This window comes from Lemur catta, chromosome X, assembly GCF_020740605.2.
Source record: "Lemur catta isolate mLemCat1 chromosome X, mLemCat1.pri, whole genome shotgun sequence".
Lineage (NCBI taxonomy): Eukaryota > Metazoa > Chordata > Mammalia > Primates > Lemuridae > Lemur > Lemur catta.
In genome coordinates this window covers 20,302,612-20,320,900 of record NC_059155.1, presented here as the reverse complement: position 1 = coordinate 20,320,900, position 18,289 = coordinate 20,302,612, and the positions used below count along the sequence as shown (strand labels likewise).

Sequence of the window (18,289 nt, the reverse complement as noted above, 5' to 3'; positions counted from 1 at the left end):
ATGTCAAAAATATCTAGCACATCCAAATGTCAGTAAAACTCCTCCCTTGCTTAAAGTAACAGCATACCAAGATTTAGCTACAGTATTTACAAAAAACTTTATTACTGGATCTAACCATTAGGGTTTAAAAGAAAACAGTCTCTGAAATAAATGTTCTTGTTCCCTTGCATTCTTCTAAAACTACTAATATCCTAGTAGCATAATATGCTATTCATGTGAGCATAAACTGCACTTTCAAAAGAGCAGGAGTTCATGGAAACAACAAAATGGTAAATTACTCTGGAAAGCAAATGTGCTTAGATCATTCTGGATTCTTTTCCCCTGAGATGAGGTGAACATATTTGTGGCAAGAGGAATTTGTTTTCCATAGATCTCACACAGATTTATAGCCTCAAGGGTCCTCAATTAAATGTTTTCTGTTATAATACTCAGTGTTGATGTATTAAAAATCATTTTAAAATAGCAACGACAATAACAAAACAACTATACTCACCTGGAGATGGATTTCCAGAATCTTCCTGGATAATTCTAGACAGTTACAGAAAAAACATGACCAATATCATCACCCCCACCCTCACCCTGGAGCTAGGATCCTGTAAAGATTCAGGGTAATTGGCAAATGTGATCTAGCTAAAGACACATTCCCAGAGCTTAACACCAATGAGAGAAAACCCTCCATGACATTCAAACCATTTTGCTGTAGTTATAGAAAATATGAAACTATATCACCATTTCTTAAGAGAACAGTTATTGAAAACTGATTTTTGTAGTCTCAAATCTAACCTGCTAATATGATTATCTTGTGACTAGAGGTCTCCCATCATGTATACTACGACAGTCATGTATACCATGGATACATCATGTATACCACGACAGTAAGCATATTGCACTCCATTTTAGCTTAATATTAGAAAGGACCATCTCCCCATTTCCATTAATTAACATAGCTACAATTTATCAAATACTTAAGTTCCTTTACGTGCTGCTTACAAAGGCTGTACTAGGCACACCAGAACAGTAGGGAAGCTTATGATAAGCTATTATAAGGTAAAATAGCTGCCTTGGAATTTTTTCACAATGTTTATTCTTTTAACTCCAATTTTCTCCACCACCCACCCTTCACAACACTTTCCCCAAAAAAGACCAAAGGAAACCATTTGGATGACATACAAAAAGACAATATTTATTTAACTCAAGTTTTCCTATAAGAAGTTAAACAAAAATGATCCCTGGGTGAAGACGTTACCAAAAATGTTAACATTGTTTTATGTATCCCTTCAGTGCCCAGATGAAGAAAAAACTTATCTGAATGAAAGAATAAGAATGACCATCCTCACGGTGGGTTTACTTAAGTATGTGTGGGAAAAAAATCCATATAGGTTAGGCCTAAAACAGTAAATGAACCCACTAGTTTCCTACAGGTGATGGGAATCCCACTGATGTACTGAAGTCTCCGAGAGCTCCCAAGATCGAGGGGGTCACTTTTTAGCAATTGTGAAACCACCATAGGTACTCTCATAATTTAATGCCTCTTAGTCTCTCAGCTAAAAGAGGAGGACGAGAACAAAATACAATTTCCCCACTCCCAGGCTACATGACTGTCAGTGTCAGTGTTCCTTGGGAATTTCAAAGCATCCTCCTCATTGTCATCTAAATAGGATAATAGTAAAAATGGCTTTGGGTGAGGCATGTAAGTGTTTTGCTTCCCAGAATTATAAAGGACTGGAAAGGAATTGATTTCATTCCTACACAGGAATGAAATATTCTTTCTAGAGAACAGTACAACAAAACGGAACATCCAATATGCCTGTCTCCCAGGCTCAATCTGACCTCAAAAATAAAAGCAAAGGGAAGAGGCACTTTAAATCTACCATTGCCACAAATCCCAATTTCCTCAGAGAAGCCAGGGCACAGTGGTTCTCCACAGCCATGGAAGCAGTTTGCCACTTTTGCCCAGACCTGTTGAGAATATTGGTTTCTTATCCCCCCTCCCCTCCCCTAAGAGCAGGAATTGCAAGGGAGCATCATCTTATTCATATGATTGGTAAATGTTTGGAGAACTTGTGATATAAAGTTATCACGTTCCTATCAGTAATCTGAGTCTGTGTGTGTGTGGAGAGAAATGGGGAGGAGGTTGAGGGGAGATACCTCTCATTTCCCATACTTCTTTAAATTAGGGAGATGTAGGAGTACAGGGAATATATATGGATATGTTGTGGGGATGGGTGAGAATGGAACCCTAACATATGCCAAAAAAAAAAAAGCATAAAGGTAGCCTTGGATGGATGGCTGTCAATGTAAGACACAGAACTTACTTAATTAACCATTTATGGCAGGGAAAACAGGAATCCCAGGGCCCATTTTGTAAAAAAAAAAAAAAAAAGGAGAAAAATATTCAATTATTCTTTTTTCTCAAGCAAATAGCAAAGTTCTAAGTGAAGATAATACCTCATCTCTGTTTAGAAAAATGCATATATAAACATGAGATGCTGAAAAACTCCCAACAATTGCAGGCTCACACAGAATTTACAAAACGTGCAAGAATTAATCATTGTTTCTCAGTCTGCTCACACTTTACCTGAGATACAAATTACCCCCTGCTCCTCTCGGTGTCTTGAGCAGATTTATATCCTAATTTCTAATGAAAGTCAAAAGGCTACAAGGAAGGCAATGAGGGAGCATGCAAAAGGAGAAATCAGTGTCAGAGTTGGGGAATTGCAGGTTTGAAAAATGACTGGTAGAGATAAAGAAGGTGGTAAGAACCAAGGAGTTCCAACTAGACTGTAAACCCTTGGAGAGGGTCTGTGCCTCACACCTGGAGGTGTAGCACAAGCCAGACACACAGTAAATACTTGATTTGAGTAGCAGAGGTGAAGAAAAGATAATACATCATTAGAGATTTCATGGTTCAGACTCTAATACCCAATGAATCACTCTGCCTCCACTGCCCTTAAAAGCCTACAATGGCTTTGAGAGGTCTTGGTAAAAAAGCTGCCTCTGCTTTTTCTGCAGTTGTCATCATCATGGCAAACACTGATTTCTGAGGCTTTCAAAGCAGAGGATACTGCTGTTAAAGGGGATGATGATTCCAGACTGTTAAGAGTCTCAATAGCCACAAACATTACTCAGTAGGAATCCCAAACAATAGATAGAAGATTTTATCAATTTTGTTTGCTAGATGTTCTTTGTAACTCAAGTTTGACATCAGTATTTGTACCCAAAATGAGTTCTTCTGCAAATAAAATTTGTTGGCGTTGTTTGACACAAATAATACAAAGCAAGCATAGATCACTCAGGAAGTTGTCATGACTCTTGATAAGATTAATTCTACTGCTATCATCACTTTTTGCTTTGTCCCCTATATTGAAGCCTTCACAAAGGATGTCTGCTTTTATAACTCAATGAAAATGACTCCACTCTCCTTTCCAAAGAGCCCATTATTTTCAGTTTTCCGGTACACAACTCAACATAAAGACCTGTGGGTCTTATGAGCTGCCTGTTTTTAAGTGGTCCAGTAGTTTCAGTTTCCATTTAACAAGTCCCCAGATAACAAATAGAGAGAATGGGAAGAATCTTCACAAGGTCACGCTGAAGGTTAAAAAATAAATTATCTCCATCACTGAGAGGTTTTCTTCAGGTTTTCTATCAGCACTACAGAGTCAGTTTCTTCCTTGGTTTGCTTCTCGTAAATGTCATACTTCTTCCACTGCTGGAAGGGAGGGAAAAAACACATACACAATGAGTTTTCTAAACAGTGTTCTTTCCTTGAGTACTCACAGCCAATGCTTATGTTTAGATTTGCGTGCATGGAACCACAAGTGTCTATTTTCCTGGTTTTGGTTTTTGACTAAGGATCTTTATCTATTTGAACAATTAATGAAATAAAACAGTCAGGTATTAACATTAAAGGGGGGAAGCATGAGATTGTTATATGATGTATAATGGATATCTCAAGAGATTAATAAATCTGGACATTTCCAAAATTGGAAACAAATTCTTTTCAAGAAGAATAAAAGGGTGGCATGCTTTTCTCACTTCAACTGTTTCATTTGAACCTTTATTACCTTTAATTTCTTACCACTCAAGTTTGACCATTGCTCTAGAGATATAATAGGCTCAAAAAGTCAAGTAGATATAATAGGCCCAAAAAGTCAAGTAAATACTACTGGTAGGTATATAAATTGGCACAACCTAGTTGTAATCTATGCTGCTTATGACAAATTTAAGTTTGTGTATTATGATGCCTTGGTTTCCTTAACATGAAGGAATCATAGTCTATATATGTAACCTGGGTGTTTCACCTAACAGCATATGTTGTATATTCTTAGATATCAGTAAAATAGATCTACCTCATTTTCTTTAACCTCTGCATAATATTTCACTGAAGGAATGCACCATAACTTATTTAGCCAGTTTCCTTAATGGATATTTAACTTGTACAACCTTTCCTTTTTTTTTTTTTTTTTGAGACAGAGTCTCGCTGTGTTGCCCGGGCTAGAGTGAGTGCCGTGGCATCAGCCTAGCTCACAGCAACCTCAAACTCCTGGGCTCAAGGGATCCTACTGCCTCAGCCTCCCACTTAGCTGGGACTACAGGCATGCACCACTATGCCCGGCTAATTGTTTCTATATATATATTTTAGTTGGCCAGATAATTTCTTTCTATTTTTAGTAGAGACGGAGTCTCGCTCTTGCTGAGGCTGGTCTCGAACTCCTGACCTCGAGCAATCCACCTGCCTCGGCCTCCCAGAGTGTTAGGATTACAGGCGTGAGCCACCGCGCCCGGCCTGTACAACCTTTCTTGATGATAATTTGCTAATACAGGTTAAATATTGCTTATCTGAAATGCTTGGAACCATAAGTGCTTTGGATTTTGGAATATCTGCATTTGGAATATTACAATACTTATTTGGTTAAGCATCCCTAATGTGAAAATCTGAAATGCTCTAACAAGCATTTCCTTTGAGTGTCATGTTGGCACTGAAAAAATTTTGGAATTTGGAGTATTTTGGAGTTTGGATTTTCAGATTAGGGGTACTTAATTTGTATCAATCAAAGACTTTAAAATATATACCCTAAAGTATATATATAAAACATATACTTTAAAACATATAGCATGAAAGCAGCCAGAGACAACATATAAATGAATGGGCATGGCTGTGTTCCAACAAAACTTTATTTACGGACACTGAAATCTAAATCTCATATAATTTTCACATGCCACAAAATAGTATTCTTCTTTAGATTTTTTTCATCTATTTAAAGACGTAAAAACCATCTTAGGTCAAAGGCTGTACAAAAACAAGTGCCAAGCAGGATTTGGCCCATGGTCTGTAGTTTGCAGAAAAATTCTGGGAAGAAGATAGTGGTGGAAGCATAGTTTTTGAATTTCCCTAAATGTCACACACACACACACACACACACACACACACACACACACACACACACACACACACACACACACACACAAACCGGGAAAGATAAATAGGGCAAGTAGGAAAGCAAAACCAAAATCCACCAACACAATCTGCAACAAAACTAGGTGAAAATAATTCCCCCATGAACCCAAAATAAGAGTGGGTGGGGAAAAACTAGAGATAGCTACAAGACCAAAAATGGTATCAGCTGTGGAAGAGTATATAGAAGGAATCAGCATCCACAAACTCTAAAATAACGCAAACTTCAGCAAGTTAACTTATGAACAACAACTGAGAATGGGAGGGGTTTGCACCTCCAAACAATGATTGAGAGCAAGGAATCCATGGTCTAGACTGAAAGCAGCCTGGTCCCCCATGAACTCTCAACACTAACTCTCCAAAGCTCCTTTCTAGGACAAAGCTTTACTCTGAGAAGAAAACTGGTAGAATAGACTCCAAATTGGCCAGGACATGGGCAAGAGGGACAAAAAAGAAAGCCCAGATAAAACTACAGGAGGCAGATAGACAGGGCCAGGAGATTTCAGAACGTAATTCATTATAATTTTGAATAATTCTCAAAACCAATAGAAGATGGTGCTCTGTAGCCATGAAATTAGGGGAAAAACCTAATCTAAATCAAGCCTCCTTGTAAAAGTTCAGGAAACAAATTTCATGTAAAAATGAGCAACAAAATAATATCCTCACAGAATTAAAACATGCCAGAAAGATATATCCACAAAACAGATAAAAACTATAATCTAATATTTCAGAACTAGCTGAAATATATTGAGAAAAAGTTATACGATATGCAAGAAATGTAAATAATATGTTAGAATATATAAAAAGTCAGAATAAGAACAACTCAGAAATGAGATGACAAAACTCAGTAAAGAATTAAATGTAAATTTTAAAATTATTATGGGTACAAAATAGTTGTGTATCTTTATAGAGTGTATGTGATACAGACATACAATGTGAATAAATCAAATCAGTAAAAAAAAGTTCAGAAATAAAGACTAAGCTAGAAGAAACACAGGGGCAAATAAACATAACAGATAATCAGATACTACCTTAAGAGAAATAGAAGAGGAAAGAAGGATTTTTTTATCAAAAAGAAATGAAGGTGGATGAAAATTATCCAAGAGGATGTGACAGGCAAAGAAAACAAGGGAACAGAATAACTAAAGTCTATAAGTAAAGAATTTTTTACGGAAATTAAAAAAATAGATCTGAAATTACATACTGAAAGGGCACATGATATACCTCAGAAAATTAACCCAGAATGACCAACAGCAGCAAGACATATTCTGATAGAATTATTGGACTTTGAAGAAAAAAGTCTTTTGATAACCAGCCGAAAAGACCAAGTGTTTTAATACAGAAAGAAAAGTATATTGTCAGCCAACTTTGACAACAACATTTTATGCCAGAAGAAAATGGAGGACACATTTAAGATACCCAAGGCAGGATATATGAGCCATAGATTTTATATCTTGCCAAAATGACTTTCAATTATAAATGCAGCAAATACCATCAATGTGTAAATAATTCAGAAAATGCTGGTCCCATGAATCCTTTCTGAGAAAACCTTTAGAGTTTTAAACAACGAAAATGACTGGAGAAACATCAACATAAAGACTGATAGTGAGCATCAAATACATACCCACACATAGAAGGAAGAGTAAATGAGGGCTCTGTATGAGGGCACTGACAATCGAGATACTGGCCAACTTTAAAAATGGGGAGCAAATGGAGAGAACATAAGAAAAATTGCTCTTTTCAATAATCATTAAAAATTATTTTATAATATATCAAAAGTTCAGCAATTTCTTTAGTTTCACCTGGTTCTTTCTCATCTGTTAAAATCAAATCAAATTTGATATGCTTTATTTAAAAATATTATATAATATGATTGGTTAAAAGTCTGGACTGGAAAATCAAGATGCCTGGGTTCAGATCTCAGCTCTGCCACTTGTCAGTTAAGTTTGGATCCTAGCTCTGCTATGTACTAGCAGTATAACCTTGAGCAAGTTACAAATAAGCCCTCTGGTGTCTCATTTTCTTCATCTGTATAATGGAGATAATACATACCAACTCCAGGATGGGGACAAATTAATGGGGGAAGTGCTTGGAAAAAGTGTCTGGCATATAGTAAAGGTTCAGTAACTATGAACTATTATTACTGTTGTTGCTATTATTCCATTTATTAATACAAGTATTTCCATTTCTCTATGACGTTCATTTAACTTTAAAGATAGTTATGTCTGGATGATAGGATTAAGAGTGATTTAATCTTTCTCTTTAGATTATCTGTAGTTCTAATTTTTCTACAATAAATACATATTGCTTTTAAAGGAAAAAATATTTCAATTAAAAAAAATACACCCTGGAAATTACACTTTCATTGCTTTCTGGTCATTAGACCTCATGCTTAGATGTGTTGGACAAGAAAAAGACAATTTGTTTTAATGAGGTGAACACTGCAACAGAAATAGCTTCTAAAAATACATTAATCTTTCTAATTGCCACTTTTCATTCCTAAAACTTGAATTGTTCTCATATTCACCCTTTATCAGCACCGTGGCCTTTTCCTGAGCACTGCTTCAATGAAGATGTCCATGTAAGGTAAAAGAAACAGATGCAGTGGCTCTGACTTATTATTCAGTTTTGTGAATTATATGCCAGTCTCATTTTAAAATCACTTATAGAAAAAATAAATAAACCCACAAATTACCAGTCCATAATTTAATCTTTACTGTCAATTTTTTTAAACAAAGTAATCAACAATAAAATGGCCAAAGATGAAAAACATCATAGATAAAAAAAAAAAATCAGTGTCTCAGAGTCTAACAGAATTGGCCTTTAGTTATTAGTTATCTAAGCCTAGAAAAATAGCATGTTATATGGGCTTTTATGTTTTAAAGAAACAAATTCAGTAGTGTAATCAAACATCAAGTCTCAATTTAAGATTACTTTCAAGATTTGACTAAGATATTTCCTACAGTGAGTTGTCTATAGAAGTGAAGTGGGTTTTGTGCACCTAAGTCCTTTTGTATACAAGACCACCTATTTCATGCCCCAGTCCTCTTCAGATTAACATTCAAAACAGAAAGTTGTACAATATGAATTGCAGATCCCATGCCTTAAAATCACTGCAGCTTAAAAAAAAAAAAAAAAAGTTGAATGTGGTGTGGAGAGGACTAACTTGGTGCCATTTGAGGTGGCTATTAATCCAACTGTTCACTTAAAAAATTGATAAATAAAGGAAAAGAATTAAAGATGCATCTTGCCTTTTTAGCAGGAACTGAATTTCAGAACAACCAAAGAGTCCAGTTGATGACTAAAAGCAGTGCTTTATAGAAAAGTGCCAGTTTATAAATGTAGATGAAATGATAAAATAAAAACATTGTCATTTTACAACCCCTAAGGAAATGATTGATTCGGGCAAGGATATCAGCTGATATAAGAAGCATTAGCTGAAGAGTTGACAGGGTGCTGGCATAACACCACACATTATCTTCAGATGGCAAGAGAGGAAATAAATGCAGATGGCAGGAAGGGACATGCTGCCACCACCTTAAATACAGTGCTCAATCTCAGCCTCACCAATGTTGGGACAACTGGATAACATCTATCTCCTGACAATTGGGACAGTTGGAAAAATCTGAATATGGACTGAGTATTAGATGATATTAAGGAATTAATAATTTTTAAAGTGCAATAATGCTATTTTGGCCATGTAGGGAAGCATTCTTACTTTCTTAGTTTTTAAAGATACATACTGAAGTAAAAAAAAAAATGAGCAGTATTTGAAAGTCAACTCCAAGTTTTAAAAGCTGCTTTCTGATCAGGAATGTAAAACTGGCACAATGGTGAACTATATAACTGGTTTCCAAGAAGTGGTGGAAGAATAGATAAATTTTATGGATAAAACAAATTCAGAGAGAGAAGCAATTCCCTCTGCAACTCCCCTTCTCCAACCCCTCTTCCCAACATGGCCAGCAGCCCAACTAGTCACAAGGAAAAGGCAAATAGCAAAACAACAGGAAAAAAAAATGCAGTTGGCCAAAACGTTACTACAGTGATGAAGAAAACATCATCAAAACACTAGAAACCTTAAGGAAAACTATACGGAAGATTTAACTTATTTGTGGCCACACCTAAATAAGTTTCTTTAAAAAAAAACACTATTAATGGTGCAGTGTGGAAGAGGAGAATGTTTTAAAATGACATGGATTAACTCTTTGGATTAGAAGTTGGTAACTTGGGCTATATGGGTTCTAGTTTAGGTTTTGTAGTTACCTCTCTATGTAACAGTCCCTGTGGCCCTTAATGTCCTTACCTCTAAAGTGCAGGACTTGGATGAGAATCTAGAGTTTTTAAAACTTATAATTAAAGGGAAGTAATTAAATATGTAAACATCCACCTCATTAGATGACCTCTAAGGGTGGGCTTGTTCTATAATTTGATGATTCTAGAAGTAAAAGGTTAGTTTTTCTACTGTATATGCAATTCAATTTGTGAGAATTGTGGCCATGTAAAGAAAGCTGATTATCCATTTAGTTAAAAGCAGACATAAAAATTTGTTCTCTCACCCTTTCTCCTATCTGGCATTTTTATTATACTTTTAGTTTTAAAAAACTGATTTTGTTTAATGGTCTGCAACTATCAAAACAAAAACACCTTATGCTTTTAGTGGTCCATCTTGTCAGTATATCTGCCTCACCAAATTACAGAATTATCTGACTCATTGGGATGAAAACAACATATTATCCTCTAGACAGCAAATTGAAAAAAAGCAATTTTCCCATCTCTGAGAAAGATAATTGATCTGATTTTGCTGTCAACGTTCCCATCATTCACTCTATTACCCAGACTTGAAAACTTTAAATTATTTTTTACTCTCTCCACCTTTTATCACCCACACAGAGTCACCAAGTCATAATGAGTTAGTTTCTGTTAATAACATCTCTTACATCAATCTTCTCTGCTACCACCTAAGTTCAAGTCCTTATTATCTCTCAGACCTGGATGACGACAATATTCTCTTTTTCCCTTAATGACTTGTATAGGGTTTCTTTTATTATAAAAGTAATATATGCTCATTATAGGCAATTTGGAAATTTCAGAAAGGTAGACAGAAAATAATATCAGTTACCCACAATCCCTCTGCCTAGAAATGATCATTCATTCCATTGTTCTTTATGTATATTAATGCATTTTTATAAAAATTGGGATTGTAATATACTACACATTTATGATCTGTTTCTTACTCTTACATCATGAGTATTTTGTTATGAAATTAAATACTTTGAAAATCTAACTTTTCTTTTCTAAACTAATTCTTGATTATTGATGTTTCATTGGTTTCTAATTTTTCATGCTAGAAACAAATGCTGCATTGACCATTCTTGTGCCATTGTTGGATTAGTTCCTTAAAATCGATTCCTAAAAGTATAATTACAGGTTCAAAGACTCTTGCTACATTTTACCAAGTCCCCTCCAGAAACGATATATATCATTTTACAGGCCCCACCAGCAGTGCATGAAAAATGCCAGCTCCCCACTCACTTGTTAAACCCTGGATAGTATCACTTTTTAGAAATCTATTAGGCTGGAAATTTCTATCTCATCACTGTTTTGGTTGGCATATCTGGTATGTATTAGTGAGTCCAAACATGTTTACACAGATATGGGGCATTTGTGTCATGGCATTTTAACTAGTCTCCATGCTGCTAAGAGGGGAAGCAAACTCAAATGCCTTTCAAGGGTCTGGCATTTAAGTCAATGTGCAAAACCACAGTGGGAACTGGGAATGGCGGGGCCTGAGATGAATTGAAGAGCACATGCCCCGCCTAGGATTCCAAATTGAAAGATTTTAATTATACCCCACTAGCTAAACAAAACATTTAATGGGGCAAATTCAGATCTAGGTTCCCAGTTTGCTACCATGCTAGTGTCTCCCCTCTCTAATCCATTCCCTCCAGATTATCAGACTGATAGTCCTAATACCTTCCCATTTAAAGCTACTCATAATGTGACCCCAAATCTTTTTCTCAGAAATGCCCTATCCTAACCCTCTATTGCTGTCATCAGACCTCTTAGAAGATGATGAAGTTCCTGACAACAAGCATTCTATAGTACAAGAAGCAATGCAGCATTGTAAAAAGAGCGAGAGAACTCTGGCATCAGACAATCCCGGCTCAAATCCTACCTTATCACCAACTAGTTGTGTGACTGCAGCTAAGTTACTTAACCTCACTGAGGCTCCATTTCCTCATCTGTAAAATGGTACTAATAAGCATAGGGTGGTGACAAGGATTCCTTAAGATAAGGTAAGATAAGCAAAGCACTTAATACACTGCCTGGCACATAGTAAACTTTCAATAACTGGTTAGAGCTGTTGGAGTGCTTGCATAATTCCCAACCTCCAGCATCTATCACAGCTGGTGAAATGAAGAAAGAGACATGGATAATTCTAAAGAAACTATCTATATCAGTGATTTTCAAAGTGTGGCCCACAGACTGTCTCACCAGGACAGGAATCATCTGTGGGCTCCTGTTAAATAAGCAGATTCCTGGAACTTGTCCCAGATATGCCTAATCAGAATTTCTGTAGGTAGGGCCCAGAAATCTATATTTCTTACAAGCATGCCAGTTGATTGTGACTCAACTAAAGTTGAAGAACCACTGGCTGCCACACTCACCCCAGACTGTACTTGAGGGATATGATCTCCCCCTCAGACACCTGACTTCTGGACCTACCTGCCTAGTGATGCCCTATCCCCCAGGGCCTGGCAGAGTTACCCCTTCCCTATGAAAATAACTTGGTGAAAAAGTGATCCAGAATAATCCTCCTCTGATAGCATATCAGCCTCCTTGCCTTCGTTCCCTAACCAAGTATCATTGGTGCCATGGTGAATCACCCCCTATTACAAGAATTATTTGGGGATTAAAGATAAAAAGAAATCATTAGCAATAGTAACACTTATTAAGCGCTTATAAAATGTGCCAGGCATGCTAAGTGATTTCTGTTAATTATTGTTATTGAAAATTTAATATATATAACAACACAATGAGGCAGGTGCTATTGTTACCTCCGCTTTACAAATGGCAAAACTGAGTCACACAGAGACTAAGGAAGTTACCCAAGGTCAAAAAGATGGTAAATGACATAGCAGAGATTCGAATCCAGACAATCTGACTCCAGAGCTCAGGCTATTATCTACTATGCTGTACTACTTCCCTAAATTAACTGCCTTATGCCTGATATTACTAATTTAAGAGATATACAATGATATTGATATTTATTTCATTTAGTGTCTTTATTATTTCATTAGGGTAAATGTATTTATCACTGAAACATCAAACCCTTTTGTTTTCATAATGCCTTAGGTTTTCTAGCCACAAACTCTAGCATGAGCATCTGCAGGAAACCAACTATGGGTAGGTCTCCATGTCTTTGGAGTCCAGCTTGCCAAGCAATAGCATGAAGAAAATGCATTCAAATCACTTACCCTATCTTTATATTTCTCCACAACAGGTTTAAAAAATTATCCAGGAGTCAGAAAGCCTGCCTATTAGGCTAGCTTCATGTAGGAGGCTCACCCACACCCACACATGTTTTTTTGTGTTGTTGTTTTTGTTTTTTTTGAGACAGAGTCTCGCTCTGTAGCCCGGGCTAGAGTGAGTGCCGTGGCGTCAGCCTAGCTCACAGCAACCTCAAACTCCTGGGCTTAAGCGATCCTACTGCCTCAGCCTCCCCAGTAGCTGGGACTACAGGCATGCGCCACCATGCCCGGCTAATTTTTTTCTATATATATTTTTAGTTGGCCAGATAATTTCTATTTTTTAGTAGAGACGGGGTCTCACTATTGCTCAGGCTGGAGCACACACGTTTTGATAAAATATGTCCCCTAACCCAGAGGGAGAATGAAGGCCAGGGATATAAGATGGGCAAAGTATTATGGGGACTTCTTAGCTAGTATGCTTGGCCTGAGATGCAATATTTAAAATTAGCTCTTCTTTAATCTTTTAGATAAATTTAGTTTAAAAGAACCAATTTCAAAATGAAATTCTGATACATGCTACAACACGGATGAACCTTAAAAACATTGTGCTAAGTGAAGGCAGCCAGACACAAAAGGACAAACAGCATATGATTCCACATATATGAAGTACCTAGAATAGGCAAATTCATAGAGACAGACAGTAAAATAGAGGCTTATTGGGGTGGGGGAGGGGGGATGGGGAGTTATTTAATAGGCATAGTTTCTATTTGGGATGATGAAAAAGTTCTGGAAATAGTGGTGATGGCTGCAAAACATTATAAATGTACTTAATGTCACTGAACTGTACAGTTAAAATGGTAAATTTTATGTTAAGTATATTTTACCACAAATTTAAAAATCCCATAGCCTCCAAAAAAATAAGCAACTTCAAACTCTATGAAGTTAATGCTTACCAAGGTATCATCATTCTGGTCTCCAAACATTTCTTTAAAAATCTTGCCAGGATCAGGAATTGGAGGGAATATAATGATCTTGAGCCTGTAAGAAAACAGAGACATTTTGGTTCTAATCTTCTAGTCCATAGGAGAATCCCACTTAAATACAACCATATTGAAAGAAGGTGTGGACAAAAGACATAGTACACAAGTCATCTTCAGTGACAAAGCAGTTGTGAAGAAATTTCTAAAATAGGCTAGGGGAAAAAATCAATGTTCTAAATGTATCAAGTTTGGGTGGAGCAAAGGGATAACCAAATTACTTATACCCTATCATTTAAATAATAGTTTTATACTTTTAATACACCAGATAGGCACTTGCTGCATATAATTTTGAAAACAGTTCTGAGAACAAGGTACATTCCTCTTAAATTTGTCTTTTCTCTTCTTACTTCTCTCCTATTTTTGAATCTTATAGCAGTCTTTGGTGGGTCTGCCTCATCACCCAGGGTATGCCCCAGGCTTTGGTCTTTTTTCCTCGTCTCTATCTCACATGCTTTATGAGCACTCTCTTCTGGTCTTAGGGCTTTAAATCCACTTACATGCCTGGGACAACCAAAATTAAATCTCCAGCCCAGATCTCTCCCTTAAACTCCAGATTTGTGTACACAATTGCCTATTGTACATCTCTACTTGGATATCTAATAGGTATCTCAAACTTAGTGTGTAAAATTGAAGTCCTCACCTTTCCTTTAGACCTAGCTTTCCTCACAATCTTCTCTGTCTCAGTAAATGGCACGGGCATTCACTCAGTAGCTCAAGCCAAAAATCTAAGAGGTATCCCTGAATCCTCAATTTCCCTCATATCTCCACAGACAAGCAGTTATCAGCAAGTCCTTTCAAAATATATCCCACATTTGACCACTTTTTACTATCTCCATTGCTCACTCCCAAGTAGAGGCTACTCTCATCTTTCTTCCAAAACACTACAATGCTCCCTAACTAATCTACTTCCATTCTTGCCCATATCGATTCTTCACTCAGCAACCACAATGATCTTTTATGACCGTAAATCAGATCACATCCCTCCCTGGCTTAAAACTCTCCGATGCTCCCCTATCATGCTTAGAGTAAAATCTCAGTTCCTTGCCATAACCTGTGTGATATGCTCGGCCAACCTCTCCAGCCTCACCTCCTGCCACCCTCCCCCTTGTACACTCTAGCCCAGCCAGATGCACCAAGTTCGTTCCAGCCTCAGGGCCTTTGCACTTGCTGGTCTTCCTGCCTGGAATGCTCTTTCCTTGAATATCTGAATGGCTCATACCTTTACTTTGTTTGAGTTTCTCCTCAAATGTCACTTTCTCAGAGAGGTATCTCCCAACCATCCTATGTAAAATGTGCATCCTATCACTTCCCATTCCTCCCCCACCAACTTATCACTGTGTGTGTGTGTGTGTGTGTGTGTGTGTGTGTGTGTGTGTGTGTGTGTGTGTATCCCCTACTAGAATGTAGACAGGGACTTTGTTCTGTTCACTGCTATAACCCCAGTACTTAGAACAATGCCTAGTACATAAGTAGACACTCAATATATGTATGTTGAATGAATGTTGAAATAATGATAACATGTCAGTTCTGGATCCAGTTTAATAACATTATTCCAACCTTAGGTATTTACTGCAAGAGCAAGTAACAGTCCCTACAGCGACATAGAGAAAATAAAACATCCTCAAGGAATAAGTAAGTACCGTATGTGGTGAAGTTCTCTTCCCTACAGCATTAGGTAGCAGTCTGCTTTGCATTAATACCAGAGAAGTCATTTCATTAGTAATGGTCTCTATTTCTGTAACCTTATTCCAAGAGTTACTAATTGCTGATAAATTAGACATTTGAAAGAGTATAGTGAACATAGGGCCTATTTGACAATCCTAAACCCATGCAAAAGGAGCAATGCTTGAGCAGAGCCCTAGGAAACCAATCCAATACTTTCCTCACTGGAAAATGGGCAAAATAATACTTCTTTGCTATATCATGCTACCAAAAGCCATTTATGGCCAAAATGCTTCTAATACATAGAGCAAACTTAAAACACCAGCACAAAGAGTAATGACCATATCAACCAGGCTAGCAGAAACCGTAAAATCTGCCTGGGCAGCTGTCTTACCTTTTTAGGTAAAGCAGAAGGACTATGATTGCACCTGCAACGACGACTGGAATGATGAGTAGCATGGTTATGTAGAATGTGGGATTGGGCTTCTCACCTGGCAAATGGAAAACAAATAGAAAGACATGAGAAATAAAACCCTTTTAGTAACAAACCAAGCAACAATTCCATTAGCCAGTGAGATCACAAATATTTCTCCTCCCTACCCCAATCTATTTTCCAAAACTCTTCATACATCTTATCTTCTCTTATCTTAATAGCTAAAAAAAAAAAAAAAAAGTCCTGTTCTGGTGCCTGAAATTCCCTGAATGAGCAAACACCTTAAAGATTATCAGAAATCAGGATATCTTTAATTAGTTTTAGATACTATTAACAATGATGTTATAGTTAGTAAATGTGTCATCTCATTAACAGTGATTATCTTTTCTTAATGGTTACTTACTACTATTAAATACCTAAAATAAGCCTAACAATAACCACTGCTACTACTATTCTTAAATGAGCACCTACTATATATCTGATACCATATGAGGTGCTTTTACATACTTATCTCATATCTATGCTATAGACAGTATTATCTCCCATTTATACAGATGAGAAGGATAAGACTCAGAGAAGTTTAATAAATCATCCAAAAGCATTTAGTAAATGACAGAGTCAGGCCTCAAATACAGCACTGTCCAATTGCAAAGCCTGCTTTGCTACACCTAACACATATAATGTCGTTTGTCTATTTATACATTCATTTTTCCCACTAGGGCATGAACATCTAGAAAGCATCATCAGGGCCTAGCACCATAGTTTTAGGCAGCTACTAAGATGACCCCAGATGATTCCTGCCTCCTGATATTCACACCCTTGTGCAATCCCCTCCTCTTGAGCACAGGCTGGACTAATGGACTCATTTCTAAATAACAGAACAGCTGCAGTAATGGGATATCATTTCCAAGGTTAGGTTATAAAATACCTGACCTTATGAAAATGGTTTTATAAAAAACCTTTTCCCATATTGGGTGTTCTCTCATACTCTCTTTCTTGCTCAGATCACTCACTTGGGGAAGCCAGCTCCCATGTCATGAGGTAGCCCTGTGGGGAGGTCCAAGTGGCAAGGAACTAAGGGAAGCCTCCACCCTAGTTTCCTAGGGCTGTCTTAACAAATTACCACAAACTTCTAGCCTGAGCAAGAGCGAGACCCTGTCTCTACTAAAAATAGAAAAATTAGCCAGTCAACTAAAAATAGAAACAAAAAATTAGCCAGGTGTGGTGGCTCGCTCCTGTAGCCCCAGCTACTTGGGAGGCTGAGGCAGGAGGATCGCTTGAGGTCAGGAGTTCGAGACCAGCCTGACCAAGAGCGAGACTCCATCTCTACTAAAAATGGAAAGAAATTAGCTGGCCAACTAAAAATATATAGAAAAAATTAGCCAGGCATGGTGGTGCATGCCTGTAGTCCCAGCTACTCGGGAGGCTGAGGCAGGAGGATCACTTAAGCCCAGGAGTTTGAGGTTGCTGTGAGCTAGGCTGACGCCACGGCACTCTAGCCTGGGCAACAAAGCGAGACTCTGTCTCAAAAAAAAAATTACCACAAACTGGGTGGCTTAAAACAAGAGAAGTTTATTCTCTCATGGTTCTGGAGGCTAGAAGTCCAAAATCAAGGTGTTGGCAGGGCCATGCTCCCTCTGAAGGCTCTAGAGAAGAATCCCTCCTTGCCTCTTCCTAGCTTCTGCTGGCTCCCATGAGTTTTTCTTGGTTGTAGCTGCATCACTGTAGTCTCTTGCTCTGTCTTCACATGGCCTCTTCCCCGTGTGTCTGTGTGTCACTCTGTGTCTCTGTGTATCCTCTCCTTATAAGGATACTAGTCATTAGATTGAGGGTCCACTCTAATCCAGTATGACCTCATCTTAACTTGATTATATCTGCAAAAACCCCATTTCCAAATAAGATCACATTTACAGGTATTGAGGGTTAGGACTTGCAAACACATCTTTTTAGGAGACACAATTCAATCCGCCAGAGCCTGCATCCAGCAACCAGTGAGGAAATAAGTTTTCCAACAACTACATGAGTGAGCTTGGAAGTGGATTTTGTAGCCCTAGTCAAGTCTTCAAATGAGAGTACAGTCCTAGTTGCAGCTTGACTACAACCTTATGAGACCTCTAGCTAAGCTGTGGCTAGATTCCTGACCCACAGACACCATGAAATGGTAAATATGTGTTGGTTTAAACTGCTTAACTTTGGAGTAATTTGTTATGCAACAATAAATAAACTA

At 37.4% G+C, this 18,289-nt stretch overlaps 1 protein-coding gene across 1 annotated transcript in view; it reads right to left on the bottom strand.

Annotated features, from left to right (window-relative positions):
- Positions 1 to 1,162: 1,162 nt before the first annotated feature.
- The window catches only part of IL13RA1 (interleukin 13 receptor subunit alpha 1), a 53,637-nt gene continuing 36,510 nt past the window's right edge, over positions 1,163 to 18,289 (bottom strand). Inside the window, exons 9-11 of the mRNA XM_045538720.1 lie at positions 16,024 to 16,120; positions 13,881 to 13,965; positions 1,163 to 3,709 (exon numbers count right to left, since the gene is read on the bottom strand). Coding sequence (XP_045394676.1) covers positions 3,617 to 3,709; positions 13,881 to 13,965; positions 16,024 to 16,120 — 275 coding nt within the window. The 3' untranslated portion in view covers positions 1,163 to 3,616. The remainder of the gene's footprint in view (positions 3,710 to 13,880; positions 13,966 to 16,023; positions 16,121 to 18,289) is intronic.